The following is an 18991-nucleotide window of genomic DNA, read 5'->3' as shown; positions in this document are numbered from 1 at the left end:
ATCGACATGCAACCACCGCCATATTGTTCCATGACGAGATACCTTTCAGATATGTAGTGTCGGAGTTGATGTAACGTCACCGGAAGTGCGTCTAAATGACGTCACAAGATGACGTAAATTTTCAATTTTCGATCTCATCAGTTTTGATCATACCATTTTGTAGGACTTACCTTAAGGACGTCACACACCAAATTTGACTTCGATTGGACTGACCGTTATGATGTCATTGATGTTTGAACATGACGTTTTTCAATTGTGGCTAAAATGTCCTGATATTTTACATTCAAATATCTATATAATTTATAAAGCAAAGTCTCCCAAATCCAGGCATTAGGATCAGCACCAAAATATCTGTTTATTGATGTACAGGTTTTGCCAATTAACTCTGTAGTCAAGGTCAAGGTCACACTCAAGGTCAAAATATACTTGTCGGCATAGCTTCAGATCTAATAGAGCTATTGACATGAAACCAACGTTAAAACATTCAGTGAACTACGAGCTTTCAGAATGGTAGTCCCCGATTGGACGTGACGTCCCCGGAAGTGCGTCAAAATGATGTCAAAAGATGACGTCATTTTTCAACTTTTTCATTTTTCAGTGTTTATCATTCCATTTTGTTGGACTGCCTTCAAGGAGGTTATACAACAAATTTGACGTCAATCGGACTGACAGTTGTGACGTAATGGACGTTTTAAAATGACGTTTTTCAAATGTGCCCGGAAAAAAAGTTGCGGCGGCGAAGGTATGCGCTCTCCCGAGTGCCCGTTCTAGTATTCGGAATGTTTTGGCGTGTAGCTTGAAGCACAAGTATGTGCTGGAATCTGTTCAACATCACCTGAATAGCCCTGGCGCTCTGCTCAATCACGACCACCAATTGGTGTCCGGCACACGTTCAGGGCCAGAAAGCACCCCCAGAAATCCGCGCCCCGTGTTAATCTCGGAGCTTCGTCGCGTGACCAAGTTGGGGGGCAAATGAGGCCATTTTCGGCATCAAGCAGGGGTGGGGCTAATACTTATAAAAGTGTCCATGCACCAATGGGAGCACTGGAGAACGCCTACCAACCACCCTGATCCAACTTTGGGCTCCTCCCTCACCAGACGTCAATAAAATGGACTGAAGTCACTTCTGGACGGGCGCTTGGCGGGATTTCGTTTTCATGAATAAGACATTCCTTTTCAAGGGATAAATAGATCTTTATTGTTTGAAAAGAGAAACCGACTCATTCACCGAGTGATTAACCAAGTAGAGGAGAAAGGTTGGCCTCACAGTCGTTCAGACTGACCTCCTGTGATGAGGGAAGGGAAGAAGAGTGAACAACAGAGAGTGGACTTTCATCGTCGACCAGACCAGTGTGGACGTGGAGTATCCCAGGCTCCCCGATGAAGACCACTCATGATGCACCCCACTGCAACAGATTCCAGTCTTGACCCCTTACAGCGGAACCTTGACCTGAAATTATCCAAGATCCTTTCTTCTTTGCAGAATGAGGATTTTAATGTCTGGTAAGGTAACTATTGTGTTCAGTCACATCCTGTTGCTGCTTCTGCCACAGCCACCGCCAGCACTGTTCCTGCATGGACAACCCACTAGCGAGTGCTTTGTCCTTGACCAACTCCTGCAACTTCTGGCGATCATTCTCGAGATCGGCGTCCAGGTCAATGATAAGATGCACCGGCAGTTGCGTCTCGTGCCTGATCCATCCGGGCTGTTCGGCGCTTTTCCGGGAGGGTGCAGGGCCTGTTGTTGGCGGAGTGGGGCCTGGAGATGTAGACGTTTTTGGTAGCCCCACAGAAGTGTCCTTTCTAGTTGTTTTGGATGAGGGGTTAACTTAGAGCACCCATATAAAGAAGCTGGCCTTCAAATGTGCTGAGGACTGAATTCAATCTGAAACTTCTCTCGTATATCCTGGGGAGCTCACCAGAAAAGTCTTATTCTTATGTACAAAGCCCATATCCGTTCCCATCTCATCTATGGTTGTCGGGTGTTTTCAGACATGTCATAAACCAACCACAGAAAACTAGAAGTCATTCCAGCTAAAGCCCTCCGAGTCCGTTTGGGTGCTTTTGCCAGCATGCCAGTCTCATCCCTGTTGGTGGAGGCCGGTGAGATTCCCCTGTCCCTCCACTGGGAAGTACTTTGGCTGAAAATCTGGGCCAAAACAATATCTTCTGGGGCCAAATCTGTCTGGACTTCATTCCCGTAAACCCCGTCAAAGCTGTTCCAATTTGGCGGGGGGGGGGGAATGCAATGCGGGCGTGTTCAGACTGAATCCCCGAGGTGAATTCCTTACCGAATATGGGCATAAAAACAGCCAGCGGGGAGAATGGAATGCGGCAGCCCCCACTGAGACAGCGGATGAGTCACGCGGGAAGCAAGGCGAGCCCTTCAGAAATAAAAAGGGAAGAGAAGGACGGAAACAGAGCTCTTTTTTAACCAGCTTAGCTTACACCAGCTTCTTCTACCAGCTTCTTCGAGCTTCTCCGAGCTTTTTGTCGGTTCTCCGGGCATGGTCCTCCTGTCGTCCTTCGCGGCTGGTTCTCCTGGTCGTGCAGGAGTTCTGGAAAGTGCGCACGGAGGGTCTTCTCCCGCCAGCCTTCGCCCTGCCGACTTCGCTCGCTTGGACCATCTGGATCGTGCGGGGGGTCCAGTAGGCCCCGGGGACCTGGTCCTCGAAGACTGCATGAGGTGGGCAGGTCCGAGATAGGTCTTAATAAAGACCAGCTGGTCCGATCATGTGTGTGTGTGTGTGTGTGTGTGTGTGTGTGTGTGTGTGTGTGTGTGTGTGTGTGTGTGTGTGTGTGTGTGTGTGTGTGTGTGTGTGTGTTCGTGGTGCCAGTCCAATAAGTAGTGAATTGCATAAGTGTCTGTATATACTTGCATTTCTTATACCTGGCTGTAGGTCTTTTGCTCGTGTCTTGTCCCCATCCCCCCATTGACTGCTTACGTGCTGAGTGTGGAAATAAATGCCCCCATTGTTGAACGTGAACCGGCTCGTTGCGTCACTTTCTGCCATTGACTGCCATGGTGCGCTCGGGATATTAACTGGCTATAAAGGCCGATAAAAGTGATCATTTGGTCTGACGGGATTTGGCGATTTAAAACCGCTCGACTTCGCATACGGAACGAGCCGCTCAAGCGGCTCGTTTTCATGCAGGTCCCGTCGAGGTATAAACTACCGGTATTTCTGTCTGCGCGAATAATTAGGTACATCGATGATTCGGCGATCGACCCTGTAGCGCATGGACAGAAGAATTGGCTAGTTTATGATGTGTTAAGGCATCCGTGACTGGATTTTGGGGTTGGTCCGGAAAGTCACGACTGGATTGCGGCCTTCGGTAGGCGTGTGACCGCGATTTGGCAAGAACGGTCGTCCGCACGCTGAACGCGGCGGAAACGACAACAATATATATGTATATATATTTCACTCAATAAGTTACTCGGCTGAAAGACCACAATTTCCATCTCAACTAAAGTTTCTCCTTTACGTCAAAATTGTATCCCATTTTCACCAAAACACATTCCTACTCAGCAAATGTGGTGCTCAAACCTAACCTGCAGCAGCCATGTGCTCACTCGTACGGATTGGCTGGAAACCGACGAAAGGAACCTGCATGGCCAGGATGAGTCCGAGAATGTAGAAGGTGCTGTAAGCTGTGCAGAAGGGGTCCACATGTGCACAGAGCCACACATTATCTTGGAATCTCACTCACTACCAATTTCATTTCGTTTCACCATTCTCAGCTTAAAACAAGAAGCAAGTGTCAAAGAACTTTTCAAATATGCCATGAAAATCCTTGCATCACTGATATATTGGGTTGGCTGCATGCGATACATACCTACGTAAAGCCTCCTGCTGTACCTCTGCATCAACAGCAGCACGAGTACATGTAGTGGAATGAGATTGATGATAAACACATATCCACCCCAGGCTGACACCTGCATAGGACACAGTATTGCGTTAGTTTAGTTCTTCCCCCACCCCCCATTATACACTTGAGTTCGCCATTTTCTACTATTCTTATTTAAAGCCACTTCATTTGGTGCACGACCTCTGTAAATACAAACATCTGCCAAGTATTTTGAAGAAATAAAAATCTCCATTAATAAAAATAAAGTGAAGTTGATGGTGCGCCATTGCAAATCCCCACACTTCCCACCTAAAGCAAAGTTGAAAGATGGCAAAAGGTTGTGACCTTTTAACCCCTGTGACCCCCAAGTCCCCACCCACTGGGGGCATTATTTGGGGGGATCAAATCTCCCCCAAAAAATCGTTATATATTTGACGAGTCTCCCAATGTTGATTGCATACACAAAGTTTCATTTGAAAACGTGCCCGTAATTGCATTGCTTGGAACAGCATTTGATCTTTTGACCCTGCCCCAGGAGGCAGGACCAAAAATGATACTGCTCTCACACCTTCATGCCATGTGGTGATCATACCTACCAAGTTTGGTGGTGAATTTCTGCACAACCGTTGAGGAGATAGACGGACACAGACCGAGAGACAGAGACAGAGCTCGGAGATGATTACAATATCCCCCCGTTTTTTTTTTTTTTCAAAAGGCGTGGGGATAATGGAGCACAATGTAACACAAAATATTCAGCACCCAAATCCTCATTCCGAGGCACAGACGTATTACGAGTGCAAAAAGGAGTGGGAAATGTATTTTCAGTTGACGACGGTGACTCAAAAGCACCGAGTGAAATTTATGGATGGAAGACATCAATGTAACTTCGGGTCTTGTTCGCAACATGCTCGCCCCCCGATCTCGACGCGGTCCTGGATTATTCCTGTGGAATTGAATAAGACGACAACTAGTCATCCTGGTTTGGTGACAACAGGGGGTGCTGCATCTTAGAGCACCATTCTGCAGATGAGGAAACGGGTCAATCTTAATTTGGGAACATAAAGATCTCTGCTTTTCATTCCTTTCTAAGAGAGTATGCCATTGTGTGTCAGTCCTTTGATCAAGGTTCTTAATTAAAAATTAAAGGATACAAGGAAATGGAAGTAGGCCATTTGGCACATTTGCCGATGGAGCATTCACATTCCAGAACTCTCACCTAATGCAGGTAATGCGAATTGTACAAATAACTACAAGGAGGGCACCATGGTTAGAGTACAAGCACACAATGGCCTACTCTTTTTAAACATACCAGTGGTAAATTTAACACCCACAACTTAAATGCAGACAAAACAGCTGGCTCTGCATTCCCCATCTGAAGGACAGCGTGATGAAGGACATATTTGCAGTTCCACTTGACAAAACAAGATGAAACTTAAGATAGTTTATTTTCAAGAAACAAAATAAATCAGTAAAGCACAGTTGTTTTTTGTATACAGTGTCGAGGCTCATGAAAGAGTTAGAATGCAAAACATATCAGGATGCAACATAACAAAAGGAACAGGAGAGGAGAGGAGAGGAGAGGAGAGGAGAGGAGAGGAGAGGAGAGGAGAGGAGAGGAGAGGAGAGGAGAGGAGAGGAGAGGAGAGGAGAGGAGAGGAGAGAAGAGGAGAGGAGAGGAGAGGAGGGGAGAGGAGAGGAGAGGAGAGGAGAGGAGAGGAGAGGAGAGGAGAGAGGAGAGGAGAGGAGAGGAGAGGAGAGGAGAGGAGAGGAGAGAGATGGGAGAGAGGGAGGTGGGAGAGAGAGGGAGAGAGGGAGAGAGGCCAACGGTAGGGTTGAGGGACAAAATAGATGGAGACGGAAAAACAAGGGATGCGGGTAACGATGAGGGGTAGAGGAGAATGCAAGGGGTGGACGAGATGGATACGGAAGCAAACCAGAACGGCATTCGGTAGAGCGCATACCTCCACCAGGCTGAACAGTTTATGTTATGTATTCAACTGATAAGCCAGATCTGCATCTCAACCTCCACAATCTGATCGGCTTGTTCTTGTCACCTTCCCAACTCGTTCACCAAGTTTCGTCCAAATCCGTCCACAACCTTTTGTGACATCGTGCTATGTATTGTTTTTGGCCTCATCTCTCAATGGTGAAGAATCACTTGAAAAATTCTGGTCGTCATTTCCGGATCCAGAACTTCACCAAAATGGAATCAATTCGTCCTTTTCAAACACCCAATCTGTCCACCAAATTTTGTCTGAATCCATCCACAACCTTTTGAGATATCCTGTTCATAGACTGGAATGAAAACATAACCTTCGGTGGTGGAGGTAAAACATTTTGGGGGTGTGTGGGGAGTGTGGAAATTGATGGAGTTCCATCATTTATATGTGGGATGGCCAACACCACTTTCATACAAGATTCAATGGGATTCAAGTTCATATGGAAGGAATGACAAAGTGCAACAAGTTTTTGTAGGAAAGAAATATTCAGAAAAAAAAAAATTAAAATGAGAATTCCAATGTGTAATACCAACACCTACCATGTAAAAGTAGGACAGGCAACAGCATACGGACCAAAAAAGGGAACCGGTCTTAACCGACTTGATCTGCACAAGGAACAACACAAACCATTAATGAAGGAACAGTACAACTTGTTAAAAAGGTTTGAGAGAGCAGAGAAAGAGAAAAACCGAAGGAGATGGCGGCAGACAATGGAGAGGGCACTGACCTGCTTGTGATATGAGAGCAACAGACCTTGTGCTTCGCCTCATCGTGGGAGATTCCAATCATGTTGAGACGCCTCATCATGGGAGATGCCCAATCCGCGGCTGATTTTGGAGGCCAGCTTTGCTAAATGTTCAGCCAAGGTGATGTCATGGCTGATGGTGAGGTCAAGAAGTTCAAGAGACTAAACCTCTTCCAATAGCTGACAATGTATACATAGATAGGTCAGGTGGGTTCTTCTGAAAATCTTTCCGGAGCAACAAGGCGAGACAGTGAGATTTTCCAGGATTGAAGGACATGTCCCATTTTTCAGAACAGCATTTAATCATTTGCAGTTCAGCAGAGAGCAACGCAGCTATTATCTTCCCATCAGGGGTATGTCGAGTCATGTAAAAAAAAGGAACAGGGGGTTTTGCGAAGCATTAGAGATGTCAGTTATGCAGATATGGACAAAGACTGGGCAAAATCCATCACCTTGGGGCACTCGAGCCTCCACTGGGAGAGGAGAGGAGAGGGTTTGTATTGGCTGCACAGGTGGAGGAAATCAGAAATCCAGGAAAAAGTGGCCACGGAAGCTGCAGGCAAAGAGCTTGGCAACCAAAGCAGGGAGTCAGACTGTCAAATGCCCGAGATATGTCCAAGGAGACGGTCTTGACATCCTTTGAGATTTAGGGCCTACAACCATTGCTGAATGAGTAGCAGCAGCTTTCAGGTCAGGAAATCACAGAAACGCTTGCATTTTCTACTGCTGATGTTTTCTCACATTTTGCACTTGTACGTTTTTGTTTTCACATTCACGACAAAAATTGTGTAAATGAATCGATTTTGATTGAAAGACAATTACAGAAATTACAAGCAAAAAACAACATTCCAGTCCTCCAATGCATTCTTCATTTCTGTTTACCGGACGAAAGGTAAAAAACAAAAACAGTCAAAATAAACCAATGTAGAAAGCAATCTAATTTCTTGGCTCCAATAAAATCCAGGACAAGATGGATACAAGAGATTTCAAATCCAGACATCCCTTACCATTACTATATTTCTCTGCCTAATCATGAATAACAACTCCAGAGCCTCGAGCTCAAAACAGAATTTTTATTGTCTACATAATCTAGGCTCGTGCAAGAGCGATCAGGAAGAGCGATGTTACTTGATCAGGAAGTAACAGAACAAAAGGAACAGCAGAGACAGGGAGGAAACACCAACAGCAGGGTAGAAGATCAAGATATAGGCAGACTTGGACAAACAATGGGCAAGTGGAGGAATGGGGGGGGGGGGCAAGAGAGGATGCATGGGTGGACAAGATGGATAAAGGAGGAAACTCTCTTGAAGGAAAAGTGGAAATTTTGAAGGAGGAGGGATTGAGGTGGGGTGGGGGTTGTGGGTTAACTGGGGTAGAAAAGATCATGGTTTTGGATTGGGGCTGATCTGAGATGGTGAGGAACAGTTGTCTTGAAGACATGGAGGGAGGAATGCAATTGAAGGCAATGGGGAAGTTGGTTCCACCGGCAGGAAAAACAGAGGAACGAATGAGTGGAGGTGAGCAGTGATCCTGGATTTCGGTAATTACACCAGAAGGGGGCCGATGGTGGATGACGTGTGCCCTGCAGAAACTTGGGGGATGGGGATAAAGCACAGAAAGAGCAGAGGGTGCAAGACCAGAAAGGAAGTGGTGGAAGACAGAGACCACCAACCTCTCTACGATGGGAAAATGAAACTCCCATCGACTCAGCTTCATCGCGGAAGTTCCAATATTCTTGAAGGTATTTCTTTTCCATAGCCTCAAACTGAGCAAAATGTGAGGAGGGTGTGCCGGCCCAGAGGGGAGAGCAGTACTCCGTCAAGCTGTGGATGAAGTCTTGTCGGTGGAGAGTAGTTCAGGTGTGCCAAGGAAGGACTTTATACGACGGAGGATGACCAGTCGGCGGCTGGCTTTGGAGGCAAACTTCAAAACGTTGTTTGCCGAAGAAGGATCATGGCTGATAGCGAGACCCAGGAGTTTGAATGACTGAACTCCCTCAATAGGATTCTGAAGAAAGTAGATGGAGAGGGGGGTGTTGCCAGATGGCCCTTTTGGAGAGAGATATTGGGAGTGTGAGATTTGTCAGGATTGAAAGACATATTCCAAATATTTGACTATGTTGTGATTTTTGGAAAAAATTTGAAGAGAGGGAAGAGAAGTTACAGCTTACAAATAGAGATATCTATTTCACACATCTGTTAACATTGACTAGTCACTTCACTCACCCAAAGGTAATAAGTGAGCTGCAGTGCAAAGATGGCGACACCCTCATTATCATAGGAGCCGGCTACCGAACGAGAGATGTATCCAGGGACCACGGCAATAAAACATGCTGCAAAGAGGCCTGCTCCTGCAGACCACAGCTCTCGCGTCAGGAGGTAGGTGGCAAACGCTGTGAGGCCACTGAACACAGGAGCCAGGAACACGCACACGTCGCGGATATGCACGGTAACATTCAGCATGTTCAGAAGCCAGTGAACGCTGCCTGCCGTCACCATAAGACCTGGGTACACCTATGGGGTGGGTTAGATGAGATGGTGATCGCAGCATTTTCATATTTGTGTACAATTTATTCAGTAAAGCCATCAATATTACTTTGCTGTTGTAAAAAAAAATGTCAAATGACCTACTGTATTACGTTCATAATATGTTGTGGGGAAGAAAAAAACAACGATGTGCGAATAAATCATAACATTATTCAGATACAGTACCTCAACCAACCACGTGTTAAGGCCCTGTCACACCTTGATGATTTAGCCAGTGGATGAAGAATTTGTCTAAAACGCTGGCACACGTCGAATACGCATGAGCAAGTTTTGTATACGTTAAGAGCACGCTGGCATACATCGTAGTACGCTGGCATACGTCGTAGTACGCTGGCATACGTCATAGTACGCTGGCATACGTCGTAGTACGCTGGCATACGTCGTAGTATGCCGAGCTGTTAGACAAATTTTCCATGCTTGAAATTTTTCTACGTATGCCAGCGTATGACTCACACGTTCCGTATAACGCTGGCCATAAGTTGTAGGCACGTTACACGATCGTTGACACACGTCGACACACGTTAGTTGTAAGTTACTCATAAGTCAAAACACGTCGAGGTAATGGTTAGCATCAGTGTTCCAGACTCCCTGTTTTTTTTTTTCTTTTTTTCTTCGGCATGACGGTGATGTTGACACTTCGATTTCTAGTGTGGTTATAATATAATATAATATAATTAATAGGCTGCCGCTCAACGATTTAAATCATAACCGCACCAGAAATCAAAGTGTCAACATCACCGTCATACCGAAGAAAAATAAAAAAAAAATAAAAAAAAACCAGGGAGTCTGGAACACTGACGGTAACCATCACCTCGATGTGTTTCGACTTATGAGTAACTTACAAGTAACGCGTGTCGACGTGTGTCAACGATCACGTAACGTGCCTACAACTTATGGCCAGCATATGCGGAACGTGTGTCATACGTCGAGAAATTTTCAACACGCTGAAAATTTGTCGGCGTACTACGACATATGCCAGCGTGCTCTTAACATATACAAAACTTACCCATAACGTATTCGACGTGTGCCAGCATTTTAGACAATTTTTTTATCCATCGGCATACGCTGGCTAAATCGTCAAGGTATCACAGCGGCTTGACACTTCGATGTCTAGTGCGGTTATGATTTGAATCGTCGAGCCACAGCCTTTTAATAGGCTACGCCACGTGATCGTCGGCGATACGCTGCCGCGCTATGCACAAGTTAGACTATCGTTGGGCATAGGTTGTGAACGTCGACAACACGCTCAGCATTCGTTGGTATAAGTTATCTATATGTGATTGAAACGTTCTGTGTACGTTACTAATACGTTATGCATACGTCCAACTCGTTATGAATACGTCCAAAACTGGAAAAAAACATCAATAGTTCAGCGTACGCCAGCGTTTTACATACATTTTGATACCTTGCCATACACTGGCTAAAACGTCAAGGTGTGACAGCGGCTTTAGTGGGGTGAGCACCACACAATTGTCATCCTTGCAGAAACACCATCTTGCTTAAGTTGTTTAAAGATAATTCTAGTACTTCTACAAAATAGAGTTTAGCTCTCCGTAATGAGTACCCAATCATGAGTCTTACGTTGAACAAATTACAACCTTCTTCAGCAAGATTTGTACCCAACCTCGGGAATGGCAGCGCAGTCTCCTGAGCATGATGCCCCCACCGTATTAATTTGTTTCTTTTTCTTACATCTTACTGGTCCTTATTTCTCTCTCCCAATTTATGTTACCTTAAATAGCCAGATCGTTTTAACGAGCTCTTGTCATTGAGCAGACTTTGTCGGTTTTGCCAGCAAGACGACTACTCACTCACATTCACTAGGACTTGTTGCAACCACACTGGACTTGCAAATACAAGTTACGATATCATACGTGCATCCTATCATCATCACTTCCTGTTACTTGGAGCTTAAATGTAATGGCTCCAACAGTACCATCTCCATTATTCTATGAGGGGCAATCAATAAGTAACATTAAAATGGCGATATAAATTCGAGAATGTAATGTGTGTAGTTAAAGACGACATATGTTATATGGGTAAGAGTCACGTTTTGCCTGTTTTAGATCTGGCAACATTGAGTGTGTGATGGCAGTAGAGCAGTTCCAAGATGGCGGCTCCCTCGGAAGCATGCACCAGGGAGGACCAACGTTCTGTCATCCGTTTCTTGGGAAGTGAGGGTGTGAATCCCAGAGAAATCCATCGCAGAATGAAAATGCAATGTGGTGACGCGTGTTTATCGCTGCAGCAGGTGTACGACTGGGACAGGAAGTTTAAAAGTGGAGTTCTTTCAGTTCGGGTGCGAGTTGTCTAGGCACCCACTTTGCGGAACTCCAGCACATTGTGAATGATGTGGTGTGCTGAACCATGACTAATGTTCAATTCAAAGACCACTTCATCCAGCATAATGTGATGTTTTTCCCTTCGCACGGTCTTAACTACTGCAACCCTTTTTGGTGAGTCGGCTGTGTGATGCCGGCCCGAGCGAGCAGCGTCTGCCACACTGGACACTCCACTTTTAAACTAGTTTCTGCCACACTGGACACTCCACTTCTTCAACTTACACACATTACATTCTCGAATTTATATCGCCATTTAAAGGTAACTTATTGAGTGCCCCTCGTACAATGGCAGGAACAGTTGAAAATATACAGTGTGTTCCAAAAAGACCTGGACAACTTTGGTTGTTCATATATTTAGAACCACAAATGATATGATACCCTTTGCTTTGTACGATACAGAAACTCATAAAGTTTGTGCACACCATCAATACACTTCAATGTGAGCTCCGTTTGTCGTGCAGAGGACATCACGGCGGTACATGATTTCTTGTCATGTTCGGCTCAGCATGTGTCCACCACACATCCACCATGCAAGGCCACACCACACATTGACCTTTGAACTGTCGTGCATGTGTTCAATGACCACATGGGGGTTTTAAGAGGCCCGAAACCTCACATCGTGCCAGTTGACCTTCCCCGATACATGAAAGCAAGCCTCATCTGTGAACATGACCTATTTCAGGTAATCTTCGTCATCCTCTATGCGACTGAGCATATCCAAGGCAAACTGAGCATTTCCAAGTAATTTGGTTTGAGTCTCTCAACGTCTGCTGCACTTGTGGCTTGGTCGACCGGCACTTTTCTGTTTCTAACAATTTCCAGTCTCCTTAAACATCTTGTACTACTCTTTGATACAAGTCCACGATGGCGGATCCTTCCATACCTTGTACATAAATTACGCTGAACTTGCATGTCAGATCTCGTCTCGTTGAACCATTCCACGCACTGACCTTTCTCATGTGGGGTCACAATTTTCTTTTACATTAAACCACCAGACCTGAAAATGAAGAAAACTTTATGAGTTTCTGCATCATATAAAACAAAGGGTATCGTTGTATCATTTGTGGTACTAAATACAATAACAACCAAAGTTGTCCAGGTCTTTTTGGAACACCCTTACCAAGACAAAAGCAGAAGGAACACACAATGATATATAGTTATACTTCTTGAAGCAACAGAAAAATATATAATCGTACATGAAAGGAGCACGCAAAGAAAACAAAACACACCAAGAAAGAGCATTTGGAGATCGCAGACCCTTGCCAGGACTTATTTTGTGGGGTGTATTTTGTGTGGAAAATAAATGGAAGGATGTATTAAATGAAAGGTCTAAATGGCCGAGTTATAAAGGTCAAAGGTCTGAATGTCTAAAGGTTGAAAGGTTTGAAAATGCCTAAATGGGTCTCGAGTCAAAAGGATCGAAACCTTAAATGGTATGAAAAGCTCGAAGGGGTCTAAAGGGTCTTAAAAAGGGTCTAAAGGTCAAAGACATCTACAACGCATTAAAAAGGTCTGAAAGCTGTGAAGGTCTAAAGGATAGAAAGGAGTCTCAGGGTCTTCAGGATTCTAAAGGATCTTTGAAGTTTGAAGGTTCTCAAGGGTGTAATGGGATCTATAGGGTCTAAAAAGGTCTTTGGGGGGGGCCTTTTGGTGTCCTCTGGATCCTTTGGGTCCTCGGGGTCTTTATGGGGCCTGGGGTTGTAGAGTGTTTTAGGTGTAATAAAGGGTCTAATGTAATTCATACACATACATTCTGTGCAGACAAACAGACAAAAAACAGAGAAACAGATGGACCCAAATAAACTAAGCTCTCCTCCAACAAGGGTAATCATGCAAAGATCAGCACAGCGACGGGTCTTATATGCTGGTGCTAACTAAACAGGATGAACCTACACTACACCCTCAACACATGAAAATAGTACTTTGAATAAAAGGTAAAATGGAAAAGTAAATCAGCTTTAAGTTCCAGTTTAAACAGTGTTGTGGTTATGGAAAAGGCCCAGGGGAATTATATCCAACACATAAAAGGACCCTGGAGTTTATATATTGTGATAGTGATTGTTTAGTTAGGTTACCCATCCTCTCGTATCAGGGGAAAGAAAGAAGGATACGTTATGATTATAATCATATATAATTATAATCATATATATGATTATAATCATATATAATGATACCTATAATTATAGGTAGAACTTTCCCCAATGTTCTCTTCCTCATTTCCAAACCTTCATTTTCCAACTCTATATTTGAACCGCCATTCTCAAACACCCATTCGCAAATCCTTAGCTTCCGACAACCGGAATCGAACTGCCGTTCTCCGGCTTCCTTCCAAACACATATCCTCAAACAATGTCATCTCACCAGTATTTCGGCCAGGTAATCAGCATTTCAGCAGTGTAATGGACGTGGTCCTTTGCAATTCTAGCAATGGATCAAAAGAGGCTCTGCTTGAAACGCCCCGCCCCCCACGCTCCAGTAACCAATCCCAGCTGTGGATCACAGCGTGCCTCAGCCAATCCAGTGGACTGCCGAAAGTCCGAAAGTGGACATAATCGGCGACACCGTGCAGGGAACAATAAGAACATGGCACGGAGTGCTTGGAGTCGAGTTGATGTTCAGATTGGGCACAGTATGAGCCCAAGCAGAGAGCAGCCCAGAAACTGAGGGAGTTTTCCTCCAATCCGTGGGTGAATGCCAGAGCGCTACCGAGCGGGACGAAGGCTACCAAGCAGAACATGGGGGTGCTTCCCAATGCTACGAGCAGAACGCCAAGCACCAAGCTAGGAGAGTGCTCCCGAATGGAATACAAAAGGTGCGACAGGCAACGTTCCTCAAACTGCCAGGTGGCATGGGCATTCCGCACATCCTGGATATGCAAAAGGCATGACAGGCGGCACGGGCATTGATCAAGTCGGTACAACTGATTTCTTACACGTCTTTCACACACACACACACACACACACACACACACACACACACACACACACACACACACACACACACACACACACACACACACACACACACCTCAGGGATTGCCTGTTGTGGAGCATCAACGAACAACACGAGACCCACCCCCCTCGCCCCCCTCCCAAACAGTTCTTTTTAGAGCTAAGCAACACACAATACCGCATGCCATTGCACCTCCCACCTGCTCCTTTTACTCATCTGCATTGGCACCTCGTTGAGACCTAAAGGGGCCAAGCCTGCTCACTTATGGGTGAGGATGGGGTCAGCAACACATCCTGACTTCTTTCTTTCTGTCTAACCCTTGTCTGTTTAATTTCTCCAAATTAATGTGGCACCTGTCTGTATTAAAGCCAGTTATGCAAGGGGTTTCTTTGAGAGCTGGGGGTAAGACTGTTTCTTATGTGATAATGCATTTCTATAAATACCCGAATCTTTGTAAATATGTGCCTGTTTTATACATGTTTAATATGTTGTTTCCAAACCTGCTTGATTGTCTCTTTCCTTCATTGGTTAAACATAGCATACAAAATAAATAGATGGGAAGTTGTACCGCACTGATTCGCTCCATTAGAATAGCCAATGCCTCACCTACAGTTTCACTCAGCCATACCACAATAAGTAGAGGAGGTGGGACATTCAGTGTGGTTCCCCACCTGGGTGGGGTCAATCAACAGTAAGGTAATGTGAGCCTTGGAGTGGGGACCCTGCCAGACTTGGCCTTCTCAAACGGTATCCATGGTTGCTCAGCAACCCATCGGGGCTGTAGAGTAATCTGTGGCTTGTGGCCTCGGGATCGGATGATGAGTCGCAGCCCAAGCAACCCCCTCATGAAACTCACCCCGGAAACCCCTAACAATATTAACACTAGCAAAAGGATCCATCCCCGGTGATGGGAAAAGTTAATCTGTCCAATTAAAGTTAATCTGTCAATTTAAATTATTTAATGGACTTTAAAATGTGAATTATGTCACACTCTTGGTTTTACTCAGATTTATACCACCCATTGTGAAATGGTGGTGCAACATCAGGCAGTGGAGGTAAAAATTTGTCTGAAAAAGAGGGCAAAATGTAGCTATTTTAAATCTTGCGTTACTCCATGAAGATCTGTGTTGAATCTAATTTAATCTAGATGTTCATGTTGATTTTAAAGATTACTGGAAGGGACAATAAAGTGACTGACCATCTTGCATTAAGAGAAGTGAAATTAAAATGCAAGATAACCAATCAGCAGCTTTTCCAACGCAGTGCGGGAAGCCGCTGCTGTAAATGGGAGACAGATGAATGTACGGACAGACACCATGGCTCGCATTACAGATAAGATAATGATAATTTTCTTTTTTACTTTACCTTCACATAAAAACAAAACAAAACAAGAATCACTTTATTGCATTTATATCCACCTCCAAATTACACAAAAAATATCAGAACTTGTGCCTGCTTCCCATAATGCCGCTCTCAACATTATTTTTCTTGCCAAATGTGACTCAATTAATGACAATTTTTGTCTGACTTTTTCAAATCCAACTGCACACGAGCTACAAATTTTGGAGTGTGCCCATACAAAAGCAATTGATGTGTCCATATGAGTATCATTATGGTTAGATACTTTCCTTGGTACAAATACCAGTACGTTTTATGAAACTTTATTCTTCACAATTCAAGCTGGAGAACAAGCTTTCATTCTATAATCCACATCTCAGCTGCCTCAATCATGTTTTAATATTCACAGGTGCCAGTTTGCAGCGACAAAGCAAAATAAGAGCTGTAGTGAGAAACAAGTTTATAACGACATAAACGAAGAACAAATAAACAAACATCCAATGAAAACGTTCATTACCGTGCCACCAACAATTCTGCCCAAGGGGTACCATGCTCGATCATCAAACCAGTTGAAGAAGTCATAGAAGCTGTGCGATGTCAGATAATGGGTTGCACGATAGTTGAACCTGCAATGAAAGTGTAGACAGTCAGCGACAACCATCCAATCAAACAGCACCTGATGGATACAGAGGGACAGCTTACAAAATATGAGCAACGATAATGAGCAGAAAAAAGATAGAGGTTATTGCACTATGACGTAGAGCAGACATTAAGCACACTAAACTACATAAAAGATGTGTCAAAGACCTCGGAGTCTATCATAGGCCATATAGACAACAGATGACTATTCTACAGGCAAACAATTTTGTACTGCACAGACTGATGCTTCATTCGTTATCAGGATTCAAAGTTTAAAAAATGTCCATGAGGACTCTTTTTGTGGAAAAAAAATGTCCCCGTTAAATAGTTCACAGGGGCAATTTTGGGCTTGGCAGGGGCTCCTTGTATTTTATGCATAAAATGCATTCGACTTCTTTTGAAAGATATACACGGTCTCAAATTATGTATTATTGTACACGGTCACCCACCATCCAAGTTAAAATCCAATTTCCACGAAGCTAATGCATGTTCACTGGACTCAAAACTTCTTCTTCTTCCCCTTCTACTCATTACTTTCATGTTCTGATTCACCTAAAGTGAGAGTTTTTCTTATCAGCACACTTTTTGAAAAATAACACGGGAAGTATTGTAATCGGCTCCGTCTGTCTGTATGTCTATCCTGCTATTTCCTCCTAACTGTTTATTTTTTTTTTTTTAATCCATGGTCTTGGCTTGTGGAAGAGCTAGGACACAGAACAAACCAGGACACAACATAAAAAATTACCCCCGTGTGGGGGTGACGGTCCTCTCTATGTTTTTTACTATCATAATCGATGAACCGTTGCCAGATATCTCCTAAAATGACAGACTACATAGGTTTTGAAAATGGCGACTTTCACAACTTTCATGACCTCGTGACCTTGACCCTGACCTCGAATCCGGGAAAAAAAATATGTCGTTGGGTATCACTCATCGACCTCTACCCACATACCAAATTTCATCAAGATCGGAAGTAAAAAGTTTTCTTTTTACGGGGAGGTGTTTTTGACCAGGTTACGTGGCGGCCAAACAGGACAGAAATTCAAAAATCTGTCTGGTTAGATTCAACATAATATTTTTTACTATCATAATCAATAAACAGTTGCCGAATACAGTGGTACCTCTACTTACGAATGTCTCTACATACGAATGTTTCAGGTTACGAAGCGCCTGAACGGGAAAATACTGCCTCGAGTTACGAAGGCGTTTCAGGATACGAAGTCAAAAATACAGTACAGTACGCGCTGCTTTTCGCTGCTCCCAGAGTTTCCCGAACGTAAACAAACTTGAAGCTGCTCTGCCATTGGCTATCGCCTAAAATCTGCCTGGCAACCCTTTGCGTATGCGTGTATCCCAGCATGTTCTTCGTGTCCCCGTCCCGCTCTGTAAATATAGTTATACTGTAGACAGTCTATGGTCCCGCTACGAAGTGCTCGGACAGTGTTACAGTACAGTACGCGTGTGGATTACAGTAACTTTTATTCACAATGGATCCCAAGAAAGCAATGAAGAAAAGTGGACAAGGAGAAAAGAAGAAGAAGAGAGTTTTTCTGGCCATACAAACAAAGCAAGAGATAATAGAAAGGTATGAAAAGGGGATGCGTTTGATTGATCTCGCAAAAGAATATGGCCGTAATATATCTACGATCGGCACGATAATAAAACAAAAGGAAGCCCTAAAAGCTACGGCTCCTTCCAAAGGCCTCTCTGTCATTTCCAAGAGGAGGTCGACAGTGAACGATGAGATGGAGAGGTTGTTACTCGTGTGGATAAAGGAGAAAGAGATCGCTGGTGACACAGTGACAGAGGCCATAATTTGCGCAAAGGCAACCGCCATCTTCACTGACCTCGTGAAGGAGGATACAGGCGAGGGAAATTCGGCGCAAGGACTACACCAGGAGTTCAAGGCATCGCGTGGGTGGTTCGAGAAGTTTAAAAGGAGGACTGGACTTCACTCTGTTCTTCGCCATGGCGAAATTATTTCGCTGGGAAAGGGCATGGGTCTTGAGGTGGATGACGAGGACATCAACGAGCTGATTCAGGAGCACAACGAGGAGCTTTCGACGAAGGAGCTGCAGGAATTGGAGGTGATGCAACACACCGCGGTGCAGGAGGAGTTCAAAGAGGACGAGGAGGAGGAGGAGGCAGCCATTATTCCATCAGCCCAAATCAGACATTTTAGGAAAATTCCATGAAGTCTCGGAATTTGTTGAAAAGAATCACCCGGAAAAAGTGTTCACAAGTCGGGCTATCGCGCACTATGACGATGTCTGCCTCGCGCATTTCCGACGGATTGTTAAAAGCCGGCAAAAGCAGACGTCATTGGATCAATTCTTCACGAAACGCGAGGCAAAAAACACTGCTGATAAGGACCAGTAAACAAAGAGGCCAAAAAGTAACGAGAATAGCAGTTAAAAGGTAAATGAATATTTTTATTATTTCCTTTATTCTTTGTTTTTTACATTATGTGCCTCTCGTTTTATGTTTATTGTGCGGTAATCTAATTTTAACATGTATTTGTTTCATGTTCTGATGCATTTTTATGATTTATTAAAAAAAAAAATGTCCGAATTTTGCGGG

General features: G+C 44.3%; 1 protein-coding gene across 5 annotated transcripts in view; it reads right to left on the bottom strand.

Annotated features, from left to right (window-relative positions):
- The window catches only part of STT3B (STT3 oligosaccharyltransferase complex catalytic subunit B), a 75336-nt gene that overhangs the window by 15840 nt on the left and 40505 nt on the right, over positions 1 to 18991 (bottom strand). For 4 of the 5 annotated variants that reach the window (XM_085892335.1, XM_085892336.1, XM_085892339.1 and 1 more), the window contains 5 exons: positions 16290 to 16398; positions 8820 to 9107; positions 6389 to 6454; positions 3838 to 3937; positions 3554 to 3652 (listed from right to left, as the gene is read on the bottom strand). In XM_085892335.1, coding sequence (XP_085748461.1) covers positions 3554 to 3652; positions 3838 to 3937; positions 6389 to 6454; positions 8820 to 9107; positions 16290 to 16398 — 662 coding nt within the window. Of the gene's footprint in view, positions 1 to 3553; positions 3653 to 3837; positions 3938 to 6388; positions 6455 to 8819; positions 9108 to 12365; positions 12480 to 16289; positions 16399 to 18991 lie in introns of all 5 variants that reach the window. The other variant, XM_085892338.1, reaches the window with a different exon arrangement.

This window comes from Eptatretus burgeri, chromosome 8 (genome assembly GCF_056783735.1).
Source record: "Eptatretus burgeri isolate ZD-2024b chromosome 8, Ebu_testis_v1, whole genome shotgun sequence".
Taxonomy (NCBI): Eukaryota; Metazoa; Chordata; class Myxini; order Myxiniformes; family Myxinidae; genus Eptatretus; species Eptatretus burgeri.
This window is presented reverse-complemented; position numbering and strand designations above follow the sequence as displayed.